A 20,009-nucleotide genomic window follows, 5' to 3' on the forward strand; every position below is an offset into this window, starting at 1 on the left:
AAAGCGCCGCGCCGCCCTTAGCAACCGCACTTTCGCCACGGCACCCCGAGCAGCAGCACCGGGCGGCGGCGGCGGCAGCGAGGACGGAGGGAACGGGAAAGGCGGCGGCAGCGGCGACGACGGGGCGGGGAGGCCACGTGGGAGCGGCGGGGCCGGGCCGGGTCGCGCCGCGATGGCGGTGGCGAATCTGCCGCCTCGAATCACAGACCGCCCGCCCCGCCCCAACCCGGCCCCCCTCGCCCCCCTCACCCCTTCGGTCCTCCCGCTCCCTCTGGACCCCTCGGTCCCCCGGGTCACTCCAATTTCCAAGGTCCTCCCGGTTCCCCCGGCCCGGCTACACGCCCCCCGGTACCTTCGGCCCCCCTGACCTCCCCCGCCCCAGCGGTCCTCCCGTCCTCCTCAGTCTCCCCGCTCCCCCTGCCCCAGCACGGCAACAGACCCGGTTGAGCAGTTTATTTACAGTCGGTAACGCAGTAGAGACCCGCCTGCCCTCCGCCCCGGCACCCCGCGGTGTTGGGAGCCCCGGCCGTGGGGCAGGGCATGAGGCAGGCCGGCCAGCCCGGGTTAGCAGAGCCGGAGGAGAGGGCACAGGCAGGAGCGGGGTGCAGGCAGGAATGGGGCGCAGGCAGGAGCAGGGCGAGGCCGCTGCCCCAAGGAGCAGCGAGGCTGAGACCCTCGGCAGGCACTCAGGGTCAGCCTTTCCCCGGGGCAGACGCCAGGCTGCTCTCCCGGGACACACACACGCACACACCGTGTCCTCCCCGGTGCTGGCCCTGCCTGCACTGCCACTGCCGAGGGACAGTCCCGCCATGGCTGCAGGACATCTGGCAGGAGGAAGAGGCAGCCGAGGATGTCCAGCCCTGTGGTCTCACTGCCAGAGGTGGTCTCAGCCCTGTTTTGACCAACCATAGCAGCTGATTATCTCCCTAATGGGGCTACATCTCCATAGTTAAGCCCTGACCACCGGCAGAAAAAAGGTGATATATCCTTGCCTCACCAGCCAGTCCCATGGCTCATGGAAGAGCTACTCGGGACCTGCCTGGCGAGGCTTGATGTCACGGGTCTTCATGTAAGAGAGAAGCTGCTCGGGGATCTCAGCCAGCACATCCTTGGCCAGGCGGGCCATGCTCAGCACCTGGTTGCCTGAGTCATCCACGTAATCCCGAAATGGCACAAACTTTGAGGGCAAGAAGTTTGCAGTCAGGTTGGAAACAACTCTATTGGTGTGGGGTTCAACAAGGGGGACTGAGCATCTCCCACCCATGGCAGGTCTGGATTCAATGCCAGAGTTACCTGTACAATGTCCCTCTCAGCATACCGTCCCCGGGAAGACAACCGTACCTCATCACCATCCAGCTCCTCCATGGCTGGGGGTGACAGCTGGTGTCACCAAGCCTCGGCGGGGTGAACACCGGGGATGGAAACACCGGCCCTTTGGATGCCTTTGGCATCCCAGAGAAGGGGACGATGTTTCCATCCCTCTTCCCTGGTGTCCCCAAGTCCCAACTCACCCTCAAACTCAGCTGGACCTACTCCCACGATGATGATGGACATGGGCAGGGAGGAAGCCTGTGGAGCAGAGGAGGGTGTCAGCCAGGATAATGCCCATGTGAAGTGAACTCAGAGCAACAAGGGTGCACTCACGGTGACAATGGCTTCCTTGGTTTGCAGCATGTCAGAGATGACACCGTCAGTGATGATGAGGAGGACATGGTATTGTGAGCCATCAGTCACCTGGGCAGCTGTCCTATGGGGAAAAGGGATGGGGTCCTTCAAACACCCCACTGGTGTGGGCCAATCAACCCTGCTGTGGGACAGATGACATTTGGGGATGGCAAAGGGGACAGTGCCCCAGTGCTCACCCAGCCACCTGGTTGATGACAGGAGCAAAGTTGGTAGGACCATAGAGCTGGACAGTGCGCAGGCTTTGGAGGTAGGACTCCAGCACGCCTTCAATGCCAGCACAGCTGGGGTTCTCTGCATTGTTGTTCTGGGGACAGAGATGAACACTTGGAGGGGCACTACAGCTCCTGGTGTCCCCCAGGCTGTAGGATGCTGGGGCAGAATGTGGCCAGGGTGCTTCCCCTCTGCACCTAGCTACCATGGACACCCCAAGACCAGCTCTGCCCCACAGCCAGGGGGTCTGGGTTCACTCTTAGCCTTGTCTCACAGGGAGGGCGCACCAGAGGAAACTGGTGGGAGATCTTGCCGTCAGGTGGGACTTTGGCACCAAAGCCGTAGGCAGGGAAGAGCTTGTCACTGTCGTAGTCCTGGATGATTTCCCCCACTGCCTTCAGTGCCAGGGCATAGGCGCTCAGCTGGTAGGGGCTCACGTAGTGCAGCGAGGTGGGCTGTGATGGCAACCCTGCAGCACAGTGCCCATCGCACCCCATGGCCAGCCCCACGGTGATGGGGACCCCCCAGACACCAGGTACACTCACCATTGGAGGCCGTGAAGTCAATGGCAACAGTGAAATTCAGCTGTGTCCTTTAGGGGGAGAGTGAAGGAGGCTGCCGGCCCCATGGCACAGGGATACCATCTTCCAGACCCCTAAGTGCCGGTGTTTCCCTGCCCAGACTCATTGCCTGGGCGCCCCTTCCCCAGCCAGCACCCCACAGCCCCATGCCACCGTTCTGCATCTACTTCCCAGCCCCACTGCCCCCTTGTCACTTCTTGGCTGAACCTTCATTGTCACCACTGTCCTTGCCCCAAGACCCCCAGCCATGTGGGATCTCGAGGAGCCGGGGGGCTCCTGGCCCCCCACTCACCCGCCCCGTATGTAGTCAACGAAGGTGAACTCAGACTCAACGGAGAAGGAGAGCAGCGTCACCTGTGGGTGCAGGGGATCAGGTCTGGAGCCCCCCAACCTGGCACACACAGCACGTGGAGCAGCACCAGCCCTTGGAAGGCAGGAGGCCCAGGAACTCCCCAGCTCCACTCACGGTGCCAGAATTCACATATTTCTTCTTCTTGCATTTCTTTCTGGGATTCAGCACCTGCAGGCAAAGCAGTGGGTCAGTCTCAGCATGGAGTGCACCCTGCCCTCACCCTGACCCACCATCCTACCTCATACACTGTGAACTGACTCTGTGCTCGAGAGAGCTCCCGGTAGCTGGTGGCAAATTCCCCAATGAAGTCGTGGCTGCAGGAGGAACACAGGGTCAGTATGGCCAGGCACCTGGGTGAGAGGTGCCCTGGGAATCTTCAGCAGCACCCTGATGTCCCTTCCCTCACCTCCCATCCCGGTCCCAGTCGTACACATCTATCTTCACTGTCCTGAAAGTGAAAGCACATAGTGGGTGAGCCACCAGCCAGGCTGGCACAGCCCCTCCAGCCCCTGATTTGGGGACACCCAGCCTCACAGCCCAACCCACAGTGAGCACCCTGCCCACCAGCTTCCAGCAGAACCGCCCTGCCTGCCCAGCCTGTGGCTCTGCCAGGAGGGAGCGGGAAATTTGGGTCACGGTGGGGGCCCTGGAAAGGAGGGGGATGCCTTTATGTAATTTGGGTTGCAAAAGAGAAAAAAACCCAATCAGGACCCAATTCTGAGCTGCCTGCCACTGCAGGGCCAAGTCCACAAAGAACTCCTCATACCCTGCTCTAGCCCCATGGCTGCCCCTGTCCCTGTCCCCATCCCCATTCCTTACCGGTCATAGTCGCCGTTGCAGAGGGCGCGCACAGGGATGGTGAAGGGCTGCCACACCGGGTTGAGTGTGTTCTTCACCACCTCTGTCTTATGGCAGATTGTAAAGCTGAGGGGACAGGCCAGGGTTGGGCCATGCCATCTGGTGACGCTGGCACCCCGTTCTGCCCCACTGGGTCCCTGTGCTCACGTGCCATCCTCATTGCTACGATAGAAGACGAGGAAAGGATCGGATTTTCCAAAAAAGTCCTTCTTATCCAGCTTGTTGGCGCACAGCTGCATCGTGACGATGTCCTGGGGACAGGGACTGTCACTGCCATCCACCTCCTCACCCCTGGCACCAGCAGCTTCTGTTCTGAGGGACCATGCAGCCCTCTCCACACTGCAGCCGGTACACGGGTACTCACCCGGCAGTTGCTCAGCTCCTCGGCCAGCAGCAGGATGGTCCCACACCGCTTCCCTGGGACACCCCTGGAACCAGAGGCACATGGTCAGCTTGGGGACAAGGAGGACAGTTCAGGGGCAAGAAGTGAGGTGATCTGGGGCTTCTGTCCCACAGCTGGTGGTGCTTGGCAGTATGACCAGTACAGGACACGCAGGGAGAGATCCAGTGGGGCAGTGGTGGAGACACAGTGTGGGACCCTCCCACCTCACCTCACCACATGGTGTTACTCACGTTAGGGGTCTCTCCAGGCGTCCCCGCTGGGACCCAATCACCTCTCCCAGTGCCACAAATGCCTGACCCAGGAAGTCCTGTCCCCCAAACAAAGCATTGTGAGACCCTGGAGGACTGTTGCTCCAGTCCCCCACCACCCCCACCCACCACTTTCTCTCCCCATGCACCATGCAATCTGACCTGCCATGAACTTGGCTCTGGGTCACCCCAAGTTTCCCTGAACCTACACTGTGACCCAAGAGCTACCTCGCAGTCCAGGACTCATTGTGCATCCCCAGGACTACCCCAGGTATGCACTCCATGTGCCTTACACTCATTCTGTGCCCCCAAGGCCAGCCCACATCCCTGGACACATCCTGTGTCCCCCCTCAAACTGCCCTACATGCTCTGACCTGTCCTGGACCCCTTGGGTCACCCTAGACCCATCCTACTCCTCAAGAGCCAACCTTATAGAGTGTCCTGGCCCCATCCTGCCCCACCATGCACTCCCATGAGGGCTGGGTTCCCAGGGCAGAGCAGGGGCTGGTGTGGGGCAGGCACCTACCTTCTGCCAGTCCCCATGGGGCACAGAGAGATGAAGAGCAGGTTAGAGCCTTCCAAGGGGGACTTATCCCCCCCAGACAGCACCCACACAGGGCACAGCCTCGGGGTGTCCCACCATGGCATCACACCGAGTCCCCCCGGCACAGATTGTGCTCACCTGCTTTAATGCAGAGCAGCTCTTGGAGTCCACGTTGTAGCTGGTGTGGGAGAGCAGAGCCTTGAGCTGGTGCCTGCAGGGATGCTCCAGCACACAGCCCCACTTCCCCACCCATCTGGGCTATTCAACACTGTATTCTTATTTATTATCCTTATTTATTACTGACTCGGTGCTTTGTTCCACCCTCAGCGGGGCCAAGCCCTTCCCTGGCCACCCTACTCACACATCAAAGCGGAGGTTTTGCTTCTCCTCGAAGTAGTAGTCGAGGACAAACTTGCGGACAAAGTCGGGGTTCAGGGTGTTGTCGATCACCTCGGTGCGTCCGAACTGGAGGGAGAGGGGTGAGGGTGGCCCCCCCCAGGACCCGTCCCCATCGCAGCTGCCTCGGCGCTAATCCCGGTGGGGGATTAGCGCTGCTGGCGGGGCCGGATCATTAGCGTGGACGGGGAGGGATCATTAGCGTGGACACGGGTGGCCATATGGGCCCGTTTAACCGAGCCGGGGATTAGCCAGGAGAGGGGGCCACGCTCACCTCCTTCCACTCGCTGCTCCCCGAGACCTGCACATAGAGGACCACCACTGCGGAGAGAGGAGCAGAGCCAGGCTGCCGTGCTGTACCATGTCTGTGCCATGACATGCCATACCCCCTGCCTGGCTCTGCCACCCACCTGGGTCGGATTTGGAGAAAGTGTCCATGTCCAGCAGGTTCCTGGGGGAAAAGCCGGCCGTGAGCCACCCTGAGTGCCACCCACCTGCCCAGCAACGGGTCCCCATGTCCATCCCCCTGATCTCAGGTCAGCACCATGCCAGAAGGCCATTGCTGGCACCCATGGATGACAGCATCTGCACTCCCAAGGAGACAGGCTGGCTCCCTCTGCAAGGCTCGGTGGGGCAGCAGGGCAAGCGGCGAGCAGCGTCTCCAACGCTGATGATGATTGAACATGACAGGGAACCCATTTACAGGATGAAACCTTCCCCGATGCCGCTGGCTCCGGCTGAGTGCCCACCGGGCCCCGGCAGCAGGAGCTTGGCTAATGGCAGGGTGTAGAAGTGAGAAGAAAGGAGACACTTGGAGCAGAGGCTGAGCAGCCAGTGGGCATCCCCCGACACACCTACCGGCAGAGCGATTGATCGTCGTCTTGTGCGCGGTGTGACACCGGAAAGTGCCGGGGGATGTTACCGGCTCTGCTGGGATACTTCCCGCACCCCCGGGGTGGCAGCACAGGGTGGGATGGGGCAGGGCCGGGGGCTGCGGGGCTAAGCCAGCTCCCCTGGCTTCAGCACGCAGAGGAGAGACCCCTCCCTGGTCTGGGTCCTGGGGCTGCGAAGCCGAAGGCTGCCCCTGCCCTGGGTTGTCTCCAGATGTGACCCTCCGTCCCTGCCTGGAGCTGCCCGGTCCCGCGGCCCCATAGTCCCTCTGCCTGGTGTCCGGCAAGCCGGCAGCGGGGGCCAGGGCTCAGCCGCGGGGAGAGGGCACGACAGCCCCCGGCCCAGAGTTTGCATAGCTCAGGGATGTGCTGGAGGTACCCATCCCGGTCGGGGCGCTCCGTGCCACAGGACCCACGCCAGGGGAATGCCACCCTCCAGCAGGACGCTGGTGCCTGTCCCTGGGAGCGGGACCCCCGGCCGCGAGCAGCGGAGCCTCCAATGTGCTATATTTAGCAGCCGGCAGACCGGCTCATCCGCCGCCGCTTGACCGGCGGACCCTGGCCAGAAGCTGGGGCACAGAGCAGCCCCTCTCCCGCAGTCCCCATCCAGCTGCCACGTTCCCGGTCCCGTCGCCTTGCACCGAGCTCGCCGAGCCGGGCAGCCGCTCGCATCAGCGCCGGCACCCCGCGCCCCGCCGGCATCACCCACCTCCCACAAACATCGCCCCGCCAGCGGCCGGCCCGCGCCCCAGCCCCGGCTGAGAGCATCGGGTCGCTTCACGCAGCCGAGCCCGGTGACAGCATCCCATGGGACCCCAGGAAGGGGACGGGACGGGTAGCAGCAGGGCAGAGGGACGCTGGGCATACGCCCTGGCACCGAGAGCTACCCGGGGAGAGAGGAGGACGCGCAGCTCGCAACGCCTCGAGCGAGGGGCTGACCGGCGGGCAGCGGGACGCAGCGAGCAGCCCCGCAGCGCATCCCGGTGCGTTTCGCACCCACCCGTGTCCACGGACTAGCCGCCGCCCTCCCGCTCCCTCGCCCGGCTCCCGGCTCACCGGCAGGACACGGTGAGCTCCACCTTGGTGCCCGGCACGCTGCCGGCCGCCGGCTCCAGAGCTCCCGGAGCCGCCATCCCCGCCCGGGCGCCGCCGATGCTCCGCGCCGCCTCCTCCCGCGCCGCCGAGGAGGCGCGCCCGGGGGCGGGTACGGCACGGGCACGGCGCGGCTCGGCACAAGCACGGCTCAGCACATCTCGAGCACGACGGCCCTTCCCTGCCGGCAGCGGGGGCACCAACCCGGGCACCAGGGGGTTCGGCTCCTGGGGCTCAGCTCCGCCGGAACGTCCCGCCCGCTATTCCCAGTCAGGGAAAGAGGGGGCTCAGTCCGAATCCCGCCCCGCCGGGGGCTTCCTCCCGGGTTCGGCTCGGTGTTATTTCGGTGCCGACGCTCGCGAAGAGTGGGCCGGGCTATTTATAGTGAGCGGCGCCCCCGACAGCGCGGCTCCCCCGCGCCGCCCCCCGCACGCAGCCCAGAGAGGAGGCAGGAGAGGGCACAGCTCGGGTCATTTACTGCAGAGACTCGCCGAAGACCCCCGCACCCCCCAGCCCCAGGCAGAGGGGGCTGGCGGCAGGCGCTGGGTGCAGCAGGTGCCCGCACCAAGAAGAGGGTCCCAGGACTGCTGGGGGATGCTCCAGCCCGTTTTCCAGGCAGTGGAAACGTTTCCAGGTCTGGGAACGCCGTGATCAGAGGGTGCTGCTGCCTCTCAGTCCCACGCCCCGCACGAACTGCTCGAGGAGGCCACCGATGGCCCCTGAGGGGCTGGGGGGCACGGCCTTTAGGCCGATGGTCCGGCTGTAGTTTGCCAGAAAGGCAGAACGCACTTCCTCCAGACGGGACTCACGGTCACTCGCTGACACCAGTCTAGGAGAGAGAAAGGGAGGTCAGTGACTACAGCCATCCCTCTCCACACCCCAGATCTCACTCCTAAAACAGGTCCTGTGGTGCTCAACAGGCTGCAGTGGATAAGGCAGTGCAAGCCCCAAAAGGCTGTCCACAGAGCTGGTGGCAGCTGGTGCCACTGCCTCCTCATCCAACCCAACCCACGGAGCCACTTGCAGCCTCAGTCTCCTGCTCCCCACAGGGTTTCCTTCTTCATACATCCATCCCACTGTCCCCTGTTTCTCCCACCACTGTGGTGCTCATAAGGCTGCAGTTCATAAACAAAGTGGTGCTTTGGCCAAGTGGGTGCTGACATCAGTCCCTGTGCCAGCTCCCTCCCCTCCTCACACAGATGATGCCTGTCCACAGTGCTGTGCCCAGACAGCTGCTTCCAACCTATTTGCAACCATCCCTCACTTCCACCAGACCCAGTGTGTTTGTGCCAGCACAGACAGCTCTCTGGAAGGGGGGATGAGAGGGAGCAGACAAGGTGACAAAAGCCCCAAGGAACACTCCAGCCACAGGAAGAAGAGAGCTGAGCAGCGCTTTACTTCTGCTCCCCAGCATGGCTGTTCTCAGCAAACAGGAGCAGAGTAGGCCATGACGTCCCATGGGACCTGCTCTCCTCTCCTGCTGATCCACGCACCTGGTTAGGGGCAGGGGGAAAACAGCAGAAGGAAGGCGAGACTTTGGCTGAGGGAGCCAGGGGAGAGCAAAACTGGGGCCCAGAGGCAGCTGTTCCAAGCTCTCCAGCCTAAAATGATCCTTGCTGTGGTGCCTCTGCGACATGCCAGTGGTTCCCAGAGAGATTAAGACATTCCTCAAAGGTCACTCCAAGGGCACAGTGCAAACCTTCCCCATAAAAAATTCTCTTTAATCTTCCAGCGCCTGGGCTGGCTATAAATTGGCACAGCTCATCTGAATGGAAGTGTTAACCACCCACAGCCAACAGCTTCGGTCCGGAAACAGCAGCAAGAGGATATGGTGGGAGGCCTATAAACAGCAAGCGATGCCGAGGCAGCCAACCAGGCCGCTGTTTACTGTGTCTGATAATAAAGAGAAGCCAGAGGGCAAAAAAAGGCAACAACATATCTAAACACATTAGTGATGCTTTTTGGCAACCTAATTAGGACATGGAACTCGCAAACCTGCTAGAATTTAAAATAAACTCCATGAAAGCAGGACTTACTTGCACCCGAGTTCAGCGATCTCAGATGTCACGCGCAGAGGTAAGCGAGGGCGTGCAGCAGTTAGGTCCCATGTCTTGTGGCTCTCACACCTCTTTACAGGGCAGATTTTGTATTTGGGTTTTTCAGTTTGTTTCATGGAGTGAGACACTCCAAGGCACAGGGTCAAGCAGCCAGCCACTGCTCCACACCAAGCCCTGCAGACTGGCTGCAGAATTTCACCCTGAACTGCTCACCGCGGAGGCAGGTCGTGCTTCCTTGCCAAATCCACGGCACTCTGCCCCGCTACACTTCCTACAGCCTGCCCGCTTGCCTGCAGCTTGGGGTGCGGGATGAGAGGAGGCTGTCAAAGCCCCAGCTCGAAGTAAGCCCTGACAAGCCCCACACAAGCACAAGAAGTAGGCTGTGAAAAGCATACCTTCATCGAGCTGCTGCCAGTGAAGATGCAAAGTGGGAACGTAAATGGAATTAAAAGAAAAAAAAAATCATACTGTGTCGGGCTGCAAAAACTGGGATAAAACCACAATGGAGTCCTGAGCAAACAGGGCTGATGCAGAGCAGAGAGAGGGTGGAGGCTCTGTGTTAAGCTCAACACAACACCGCTGGGAACTCTTCATCCTTTCAATGCAGTGCCTGGTCCCAGCACCTTCAGTTGTGCAGTCCCCAGCCCTCAAGCAACACAGCTTTAGTGAATAGCTGAACAGGGCAGAGCACCCACAGGAGAAACACCACCACTGTTCTCTTCTTTTTGAATCCACTGCCCCAAGCAGTCACTCTCCAAACGGCATAAGCCTATCAACTTTGATTCATGTTTCTCTACTGAATTCCCTATTCTGACATTGGATCCAACTCCAAGGGCAGCAACAACTTGCTGGTGATCAGCAGTGACCAAGCACAGCCAGGCTCAGGACACAGTAAAGCAGTTACTATTCAGATGCCCATCCTTCATCCCTTCTCTCTTGCCCATCTCCAAACTACTGCAGGAGCAGCTCAGTGTGTCCTCAGGAAAGAAGAACAAATCCTGGCCAGGCCATGTCCGACATCTCTTGCAATGTTTTGATCTGTCAATTCATGGATCTTGTAGCTTCACCGTAACTTGAAGGCAGCTGCTCTGCTCTGTTCAGCAGCACAACATGCACCCAACACGAGATACAGAGCCAGGGCAGGCAGCCTGTCTCACAGGACAGGTTTTCATGTTGTTTGCCCTCTGCCTCCAAAGCACGTACTCAGATCTCAGTAAGGGACCAAGCATCTGGCAGCAGCAGCCCTGATCTGCCATTTCAGTTTCTTGATGGCGAGTTTGCAGCCTGAAGGCACAAACCAAGGTTCTCCTCTAACAGCAATTAAAGCACATCTCCAGTCTTTCAAGCTTCCAGAGGTGGATTATTTCTATTTGGGGAGGAACATTTGCCTCACAGCCATTTCACATGGCAGGATGTGGCAGGACACAAGGTTTCTGTGGCTCTACACTGGCCAGGCACAGCACCTACAAATGATGCTGCACAAGCCAGACAAAATTTGGGTTACAGAAGGAAAATCCTTCTCTTACTCCAGCAAGGATCTGACCCCAGTGGGGAGATGAAGATGAGCAAAATCGAAAAGCAAGAAAACTGGGTTACCAGTCCTGTCCTAACAAACATGAATCCTCAACTGCACTCAATCATGCTCAAATTCAGCATCTTTGAGGAAGAGAGAAAAACCTCTTCTTTCTACAGAAAGTAAAGAGCTCCTCGTCATTAGGCGGAGAAAGTACCATTTTCTTTCCACGTTCACCATAAGCAAAGAATGCTCAGGGACTGAGTTTGTGGATAGAAAACATCAAGGCAGAGAAGATGGAACAGTTTGTTATAGGCTCCCAGGCTTCTCCAAAAATGCCAGAGTGATAAAGTTGCAGTGCTTGCAGGCAGCCAAGAGAGAGACCCAAGGAGAGATCCTGCATTTGAGACACTTACAGGCAAGTGCTAGAGAACTCATCCGGGAAGCTGCAAGGGAGAGAGGCGTCTGCGCTCAGGATTGCCTGCTCCCGAATACTGCCACACCCTGTCACCATCTGCCAGCTGCCAAAGTCTGTGGAAACGGAAGATCCGGGCAGAGAATGGTCCGCCGATCTGGGGCAGAGAGAGAGGGAGACGGTGCGATCAGTCAGATCATTCAGCACACGCTTTCTGCTGGTGCTACTGCCAGGGACCTGCCGGGCTGACGGCCAGCAGCGCCTGTGCCAGCACTGTTGACACTCAGGGACCAGGGTGCAACATGCAGCTCAGGCTGGGCTCCAGACCAAGTCTTTCCTTTGAAAGTGAAGGGAGAGCCAAGCTGTCTGAGGCCAACAAAGCAGCAGGAGCACACCAGGAGCTGGACAGGAGAGAGCCAGCATGAAGCAGATGGCCATGCAGAACTGAGAAACCCATTAGTGAGATGGAACAGCATATCCTGCCCTGAATCCTTCACTGATGTGAAAGCTGTGCTGTACAAGGGACATTCCCCTGTTGCTTGTTGTAGCTGTTAGCACATCACAGGGCAGCAGGGCAAGTCAAGGCTGTGACTTGGTTAGTGCTGGGAAAGACTTACAGATCATTGTCCTGGCAGCAGTTAGAAAGCAGATCACTCCTCAGCCATTACCACCAGATCTGAACAGAGCCAACGCTCAAGATGTACCCAGGACACCTACCCCCAGCACCTGAACATCTCTTCATTTCTCTGGTAAAGAAAGGGCTGTGCCAGAAATGAGGTGACAAAACATCTTTAGGACAGGCTAAATAGCCAAGGAAGGATAATTGTTTGATGCAATCTCCCACCAGGAAAGAAAGAAGCATGAAACATGGTAAGTGAACCTGAGGAGTCCCTCCAAAATCTCAGAGAAGAGGGCACAATCACTTGAGACAAACCCAGAGCTCTTGGCTTCCAAGGGAGCAAGCAATTATTCAGCCTTGCTGCACGCAGAGTCTACATAGCTGGAAGCACAGCCTGTGGCAGAGCTGCTCAATTACACACTACCAAGATCTGGATAATTTATCTGAGTTCTGCTGGGCAGAGAGCAATGCTTCAGCTCCAGCTCTGCTGGGCCAGGTACTTGCACGCTGTCTTCACAGCTAAGAATAGCAGTGGCGCACTGCAGCTGCTCCCCAAGGGACCAAGAGAACAGCCAGAAAGACAGGCTCTCCCACAGCAAGAAGGACCTCAGCTAGACTGGAAGGCAAGGGTGGGAAGAGATGCACAGTAGGAAACCTATTTGCAATCTCAATCTAATTCCAGGCCTGCCATTTAATTAGTCTGATCGATACAGCCAAGTTTGAGCAGTGTGAAATGTGGTCCTGAGCTGGCTGTGCAAAAAGGGAGTCACACAATTCCCTGTATATCAGCTTCCCATCACAGCTACAGTTTGGGGGTAATATTCAGGCTCTGAAAGGACATGACAGCAGAAATCAGGAAGAGCAGAGTTTCACTGTCTCACACAGATCTTGCTCTTTGGCTGCTTAATGAACTGAGGAGTGAGGGTCAGAATATTGGGAGAACCCTCTCTTGCAAAATGCTGCTTTTCCTGGGGTATGTAATGCCAAAGTAAGAATTGGGGCACTTCACTGAAAGCAAAAGCAAAGCATGTACTGTTAGAAAGATCTCCAGGAGATCAGACAGGGATAACCTTCCAGGGAATTTGTAAGGGAAGGGAAGCAGCTGTTCAGTGACATCTCCTCTCCATGACTTTGGAAGATAAAGTAGAGGGAGTCAGTGTGAAGGAGAGCAGGCAGAGTGTTTGGGCCCACAGCACAGTGCCATGATGGAAGCACAGTGGGAATAGTGCAGGATGCCAGGGAGAAGCATGGAGGAATGCTGCTTCTGTGCAGAGTGAAGAAGATGTCACCTCCCTGAGGGCACAGCACAGCCAGACAGGAAAAACAAGAGTGTCACACATGGTGACAAGAAACTGAGCTAAAGGAGTAAAGATATCTGTAGGCAATAGGCTTGGGCTGAAAGTAGGCAGAGACAGGATTCTGCCAGAAAAAGTAATGAGTTGCTGAACAGAGGACAGGTTTGTGCCCTTGGAGAGGGCAAGCATGAATGGCAGAGGAGGGCTTAGACTATAGCAGGATCTCCAGGTTAAGAGTTCTGAGAGCAGAGTTCTGCAGCTCTTGCAAAGGGAGAGTAGTATCTGAAACCTGCTCAGGAGACTCTGCCCACATGGCAAGCCATGATCCAGAGCACCAAGGACAGCAAAAATATCCCTCTGCCCAATATCATCAACCACACTAATCAGATAAGTCTGTGCTAAAGAAGGTGAACATAAAACTGTTTTTTGCTTTGGGTGTGTGGCCTTGGCTTCCAGCTGCTGGTCACCTTCCATGGCTGTCAGCTAAGATTAGACTGATCTTACACCACCTCTTGGAGGCAGATCAAGTCATCTCTTGAATTCTGCCATGGACAGGCTGATAACAGCACTGTGTATCTCCTGCAAGACTGACTTGGTGACTCTCTAGTCCTCCAGCCCTTCCTGGGGTCCCCAACCCTGTCAAGCAGCTGTGCAAACTTAGTAAGATTTCATCTAATGAACAACACTGGGGTCTAGGAGTTCAAGGTAGTCAATTCTGTGTCTTGCCTCCAGGCACCAGAACACTTGTTGATTAATTGAATAAACTGATTGACTCTGCAATAAGTCTAGGTAATTTATTTCCTGGCCCAAAGATGTGAGCCTAGTCAGCAGAGCTAAGATATTGTGGCAGACCTTCCCCTCTATCCCTGAGGTCTTCTCAAGGGAGGGTCCTGAGGAAATGCCCCAATCAATAAGTATCTTGAACAGCCTCAAGAGACAGCAGGGGCCAAGCCTGGGAAGACACAGCATGGGAAATTTTGTGTTCACACTGCAACGGCAGCAGAGATTCTTAAAAGTTGAGCTTGGCTTGAGACCAAGACTAGATGTCTGGGGTGACTGCAACCCAATGCAATCCAGTCAGTGCTAGAGGTGAAAGTCTTCCTGTAATTTCTACCCTGAATACTTCTTGTAAAGTCTTATTGCAGAGGCCGCAAAAGAGCTTCAGTGAGGCCCTTGGAAAGAGCTGGAACTGCTGGGACACCAGAAAAAGTTCCCAAGTCTGTAAGAACAGCATGCCTGCAGTATATGACAGCCATGCCAGAGGCTGGCTAGGAGTGAGGGCAGCCCTGAGTCTTGGGAAGCAGCCGGACAGCCGGGAAGCTGACATGGTTAGAGGAGATGAGATACAGCCAGTCTTCAAGTCGCTGTCTCTGCCACAGATATCTAATGGCAGACAGAAAAAGAATCCAAGTGAGCTTCACACACCCACCTCTTCGGGTCCACGAGTGGGAAGAAACTCCCTCAAAAGTGCAAGATTAACTAAATTAGATTAGCAAAACAGAGATGAGCTGCAAGCTGTTCCTTCACACAAGAAGGGACCTCTTGCAGCCCATAAACTGGCAGCTCCTAACCTGGAATGGTTTCTTTTAATTAGGTCAATGCTTCTCATGCAACATGCTGTACAAGACAGAATATTTCAGAGCACATGGACACTCACTTGCCTGCCAGAGAAGAGTCAATACTGGAGGCAGAGCAACAGTCAGGGATCCTTCCCTTTCTTAATACGTAACTGAGATGAATGCCAAGTGCCAACAGCTAGGCTCCCATCCTGCCCCATGCTGCCCCCGCTCACCTGACGTATTTCCACACACCTAGAACTATTTGGGAAGCAGCTCATTTGCCAGCATATGCTCTTGCCTCAAACCAAAGCATTAAGTAGGTTCTGTACGTACAGACAGACTGGTGGCAACCTGGAGTAAAGGGCAGCCCTTCCCACCTTTGCGTGGGAAATGTTGGCAAGGAGTATGGCACCCTGCCAAGAACAGTGAGCCCTGGCTGAATCCCAGACAGTTCTCTACAGGCTGGGATAGTGCCCGAGCAGCCCGTTCTCTGCGAGCACCATTTCTGATTGCAGCACATAGTCATGTGCCAGCCAGCAAGCCCATTTTGTGGCATGGTCGTGCAATAATTACAGAAAACAATTCCTGTAAACAATTCCTCTCCTACTGTGGTTACTACCCCAAGCTGTCACGTTGCACATACACCTTCTGAGCGAGAAGGAACAAGACACAGTGCATACACAGTCTTTTCACTACCAACAAAACACCCAAAGCAATGGGGCAGCAGCTTCTCTGTCCCACTCTGCTCTCACTGTGCTCCCTCCTGACCCACAGCTGAGCCATCTGTGACCGCTGGTCAAAGTAGATCCTCTGCAATTTAACTCATCCAGATCGCAACTCTCTAGATCACAGTACTTTGGGTTTTGCTTAATTGACTTAGCAAAAGCACATTCAACCAAAGATTATCCAGCTGCTAATCCACATTAGTGCTATGTAGACACACACTAAATCCCTGACACAGACACAGAATTTTTTTGCAGTGTCATGGGGTGCTTAAGACCGCTAGTGTCAAATGCAAATACAGGAAAAGGTTTGCAAACTGCAACCCCGTCACGTGTAAGGGGTTCAATTTGAGGCACAGTGCCATATTCAGAGCTCTCTGTAGAACAAGCAGCACCTTGTCCTAGTCTGCAAATAGTCTGCAATATCCTCCTGTGTGTTTGTCCTCCGCAGATGTGATCTTACCATCATATTGGAATAAGCTAGAAAGACTGACAGGAATTGCCTTTGTAGTGTTTTGCCTAACAAGAACTATTCTGGGATTTACAGGTACCCAGGACCCCTGGATCAGAGCAAGATTCACAAGACAGGCTGGTAATGTGACAGCAGCAGCCTGTTGACATTGTCTGGCCAGGAGAGGGGCTTGGCTTCTAATGGCTTCTTCTACTGGGCATTTGTGACCCCTTCTTTTAGGACAGCTCAGTTCCCCGCTCCCAGGCCCAGTCCTTGCCTTTCTGCTCTCTCCAGAGCTCCCCTCCATACCAGCACCTGGACTGGGCTGTTGGCCTGAACTACCTGAAGGATACCTGCTGGCATTTTACAAGCAACCATTTTAACCACTGCAGCAGCAGTTGAGGAAAGTATTTTGTTGCTATGGCCACATGAACAGAGGACTGGAAAATCAAGTACAGTGGTTTCTTCATCTCAAGAGCCCTGGGTGTTAACCTGCCAGCATCACTGCAGGAATAAAGGTATTTCTGGCATCCTGATCAGTCTCTGTGCTCCTGCTTTTCCATCTCAGTACAATTTTTCAGGAGGCAAAGAGACAGAATTTACCTCCTCCTTCCATCACAGTCCTCCACCAAAATGAGACTCGTTGTTTCCTTCAGGGTAGAAAATGGTGACTGAAGGTACTGTGTTATCTACCAGACCAATTCAGACTACCACAGTTGAAGCAGGGAGATCAAAAGCCAAGTGGAATGACAGAATTTCTTCCAGGAGAAAACATACCATGCTTAGAACCCAGAAACTGCAACCCATGACAGTGTCTGATAAGGCAACCCTAACCCTCACTGTGGTGCTCTTCTGCCTACACTCCTGTTTCTCCTCTTTGCTCTTGCAGGGCAGTCTGGCTGAAGCATTACAAGCTGCTTCTTCCTGAGCACTGCTGCAAGGTTGCTACCAGCAAGCACTGAACAGCCTGTCAGGCCTTGGGAATGGCACAGGACCACACACAGGAATTGTGGCACTACCATTGTAAACAAAGCAGCTCCCAAGACAAGCTGTTTTCTTTCCAGTATTTTCTTCTCTTCTTGGGAGATTCTTTTCATCTTACAGAAAATTCAGAGGTGGGCCCCAGCAACAACTCAAACCCCTCCTATTGATGTCTTTCCCTGGGGAGAACAGTTAGCATCATTTATGAAAACTGTCAGACACTGGGATTTTTCTCTGGAATTGAGAGACACTTGTTAAGAAAGTCTTATAAATTTTCAATGCTTTACTTGTTTGTTATTTTATTTTCCATATGATGAGAAAGTACTCAGATTTGGCTGGTGGCTGACTCAGAATCACTAGAAAAAGACTCATCAGAAAACCTGCAGAGGCTACACAAGCATTTGACACTGTTAATAGCAACCTCTTATCTCAGAGTCTCTTTATTCCATGTTGGTCTAAACACATGGTGTTTGCTCCACAGGCTCTTTTCTTTCTTCCCTAGGCCAGCTCAGTGCTAGACTCTGCCCTATTGCCGCGTCAGACTCCAGAAGGGTGCCTTTGTTATGGTGTGAGATTAGGCTCAGGTCCAGGGTCCCCACTCCCCAGCAGGAACACACAGCCTTCTTGGCAGAATCCTTTGTGCTGGCACGATGCTTGCAGCTTGCCCCCAGCAGATTCCTACCTCTGCTTGCCACCAGCACCCAGTTTTTTCCAACCTGCGTTATCAGGAGGGTCACCAGGTGAAAAGGGGGACAGGATAGATGCAGAGTGAGGTCTGTTTGGTTTGAAAAGCTTCCTTCCCCAAACACCACAGCCATTTCAAACCCTGCTGGATGCGTTAGACAGAGAAAGTGCTCTGAACTGTAAGCATGCAGGATGCAGAGATACCAGAGCTCAGAGTTGAGGCATGCGCTGAGGACAGGCATAAGACAGCTGGCTGTTATCAGCACAGTTCCTTGCTCCTCTAGGGGCTCAGGCAGGAGAGTCTGTGTTTAATGGCCAGCACTTCAGACAAGGTCAGACTAGAGCAGAACAGGCCTCCCAAGGTTTGTTCGTAGATACAAGCACAGGCGCTCCAGTGTTTCCAAAGCCACGCAAGTGCAGCCCTGCACTCCCTTTACCAGACACTCATTTTGCTGAGAAATGCCCTGCTCTGTCCCATCTCACCTGGATCCGGGCACTTCTAGTGGGCTGCTTCCAATCCTCAGGAAGTTATCAGAATGGGTTGATGAGGAGGAGCTGGAGGACTTGACTTCAACCATCCCTGTGGAAGGCAGCCTGTCTTCAGACTGCTGTGCTCTGCTCCAGAGCACGGCTTGTGGTGACGATGCACAGCTCTTCCTCCTAAGGGGTAAAGGACGTGGGTGAGAAAGCTGACTTTTCTATGTACTCCAACTAGGCAGCCTTTCCACCACAGCCTGGAGTTTAGCCCAGCAGCTACAAGCTCTTGTTTCCACTGAACCCGCCCTCCTCCCTCCCAAGGAACCATGAGTCACGGGTAAACGCTCAGGGAGGGGGTACACTGAGCTCAACCCATCTTAGCCCATTCTTTTATAGATCACCATCCACGTGACCTGGAAATCAGAGACGGGAGAATGCATCAGCCCACACACACACAGCGATTGCTTTGTTTAGTCTAGCAGCAAAAATGCCTTGAGCAAGGGGCCTCCCAGCGGGGAAAGACCATTTCAATCTGCTCCAACTCCACAGCGCTTATCAGCCCAGGTGGGCGTTCGTGCGCACCGAGGGCGACGGAGACACGCCAATAGTGTTATTTTCCCTTTTAGCAATTCCCTTTGGGCACCACTGACCACACTTCTGACCATGTGCTTACGGCTGACAGCCACTCCTGGTGTAGGTACACTTCAGTTCTCTCTCTGTCTATGCTGACAGCCCAAACTGCTCTGGCTTCTTTCCTTTTTCAGACTCAGTCATGATTCACTGTCCATTGCTGCATCAGGCCTTAGCTCATGGTACCATCAAACTACATGTCAAACAAGCATGCATTTGGGACTAATTCACATCACTGCTGCTCCATGTTCAGAAGATTTTCCTTCTTATGTCGGTTGTTTGGTTTTGTTTTTTCCCTGGAAGAGTCCCAAGAATTTCTCCCCTTCCGAAACCACACTGAATTGGACAAAGAACTCCCTATGTATAAAAGTAAAAAAGAAAAATTATGAAGCAAACAAACTCAAGGGGAAAAGATGTTATTCCTCCTGAAACATGGAAAAGCATCTCAGCTTTGTGATCTCAAGCACTGTCAGCAAGTGCAGCTAAAGACAGGCTCATTGTATAGTGCGATATCCTCTCTTCATTTCTTGAAGGGTGTCCACCCTCAAACATCACACCACAGCCTCTCTTAAGCTTTATTCATCTCATGTTATCATAGCTGCCAACATCTCCAAGTACAGCCTGCAGAAACAGGTCTGAATAGCTAAAAATCAAATGCCTCTCCCTGCACAGAGACTGTGAGGTCACCTGTTTTCAGGGCTACAAAACAAAGTACATCCTTTCATGCTATGCACAGCCCAGCTCAGCTAGCTTGTAGCAAGTCCTATGTATTCTCCAGACTACAGAGCCACAACAGCCTGCAGTAAAACATCCGTGACCAGTCTCCTCACTGAGCACTCATGGCAAGGCTCACAACCTTCCCCTTTCCCAAGCTCATGTCCCCCAGCATGGCCCAAACCATCCCTGTGGAGCAGCTGCTAGCCCCAACACAGCCTGATGTCTCCCACAGAAACAAAAGCAACCTAGAGCTTGGCAACACACTGCAAAATCAAGCCCTCATCCACACAAGTGCAGCTATTTTCTGCAGCATGCTTTGGTCATTTCACATCTTGTAAAAAGCACACATAGGTTCTGTGCAGCAGTCTGTGTGTCCTGAGCATTCAGAGCAACATAAATGCTTCAGTTTTACTACCCTGCAGCCCTGCAAGTGAGAAGTTGTTCTCTATTTGATTAAGTTGCTTTGATGTGGATAGGTAGGCTCTGTGTGTTACAGGACTCTGTGTTGCTCAATTGGCTAAGAGTTTGGGACTCTCCATCTCCATTTTGTGATTCTGCAGGGATAGTCTCCTTTCCCTTCTCAGCACTTTAAATTGAATATACAATGTGCTTTAGAAAGGCTGCTGCCA

At 55.1% G+C, this 20,009-nt stretch overlaps 2 protein-coding genes across 7 annotated transcripts in view; both read right to left on the reverse strand.

Moving 5' to 3' along the window:
• Nucleotides 1-438: 438 nt before the first annotated feature.
• Nucleotides 439-7,342, reverse strand: CPNE9 (copine family member 9). 4 transcript variants are annotated; one of them, XM_086846018.1, is made up of 21 exons: nt 7,225-7,339; nt 5,689-5,729; nt 5,553-5,599; nt 5,244-5,347; nt 5,021-5,060; nt 4,321-4,397; nt 4,052-4,115; nt 3,835-3,938; nt 3,649-3,753; nt 3,236-3,277; nt 3,068-3,143; nt 2,944-2,997; nt 2,770-2,831; nt 2,442-2,488; nt 2,184-2,365; nt 1,863-1,990; nt 1,645-1,747; nt 1,512-1,569; nt 1,294-1,367; nt 993-1,177; nt 439-892 (listed from the first exon to the last, which is right to left on the reverse strand). In XM_086846018.1, exons 1-20 carry the CDS (start codon nt 7,299-7,301, stop codon nt 1,025-1,027), a joined length of 1,638 nt encoding a protein of 545 aa, XP_086702144.1. In that variant the 5' UTR covers nt 7,302-7,339; the 3' UTR covers nt 439-892; nt 993-1,024. The 4 variants fall into 4 exon arrangements, with proteins under 4 accessions (XP_086702144.1, XP_086702143.1, XP_086702145.1 ...); XM_086846017.1 differs by having other exon boundaries at nt 439-1,177; nt 7,225-7,342; XM_086846019.1 differs by having other exon boundaries at nt 439-1,177; nt 1,294-1,432.
• A 372-nt stretch (nt 7,343-7,714) lies between these two features.
• The window catches only part of MTMR14 (myotubularin related protein 14), a 31,070-nt gene continuing 18,775 nt past the window's right edge, over nt 7,715-20,009 (reverse strand). The window contains exons 17-19 of one of the 3 annotated variants that reach the window (XM_086846014.1): nt 18,040-18,216; nt 11,247-11,402; nt 7,715-8,089 (exon numbers count right to left, since the gene is read on the reverse strand). In XM_086846014.1, the coding sequence (XP_086702140.1) occupies nt 7,912-8,089; nt 11,247-11,402; nt 18,040-18,216 (511 nt within the window). In that variant the 3' untranslated portion in view covers nt 7,715-7,911. Of the gene's footprint in view, nt 8,090-11,246; nt 11,403-17,137; nt 17,589-18,039; nt 18,217-20,009 lie in introns of those variants that run through there. The other 2 variants (XM_086846015.1, XM_086846016.1) reach the window with 2 other exon arrangements.

The sequence above is a fragment of the Cyanistes caeruleus genome, chromosome 11 (genome assembly GCF_971803275.1).
Source record: "Cyanistes caeruleus chromosome 11, bCyaCae1.hap1.1, whole genome shotgun sequence".
Taxonomy (NCBI): domain Eukaryota; kingdom Metazoa; phylum Chordata; class Aves; order Passeriformes; family Paridae; genus Cyanistes; species Cyanistes caeruleus.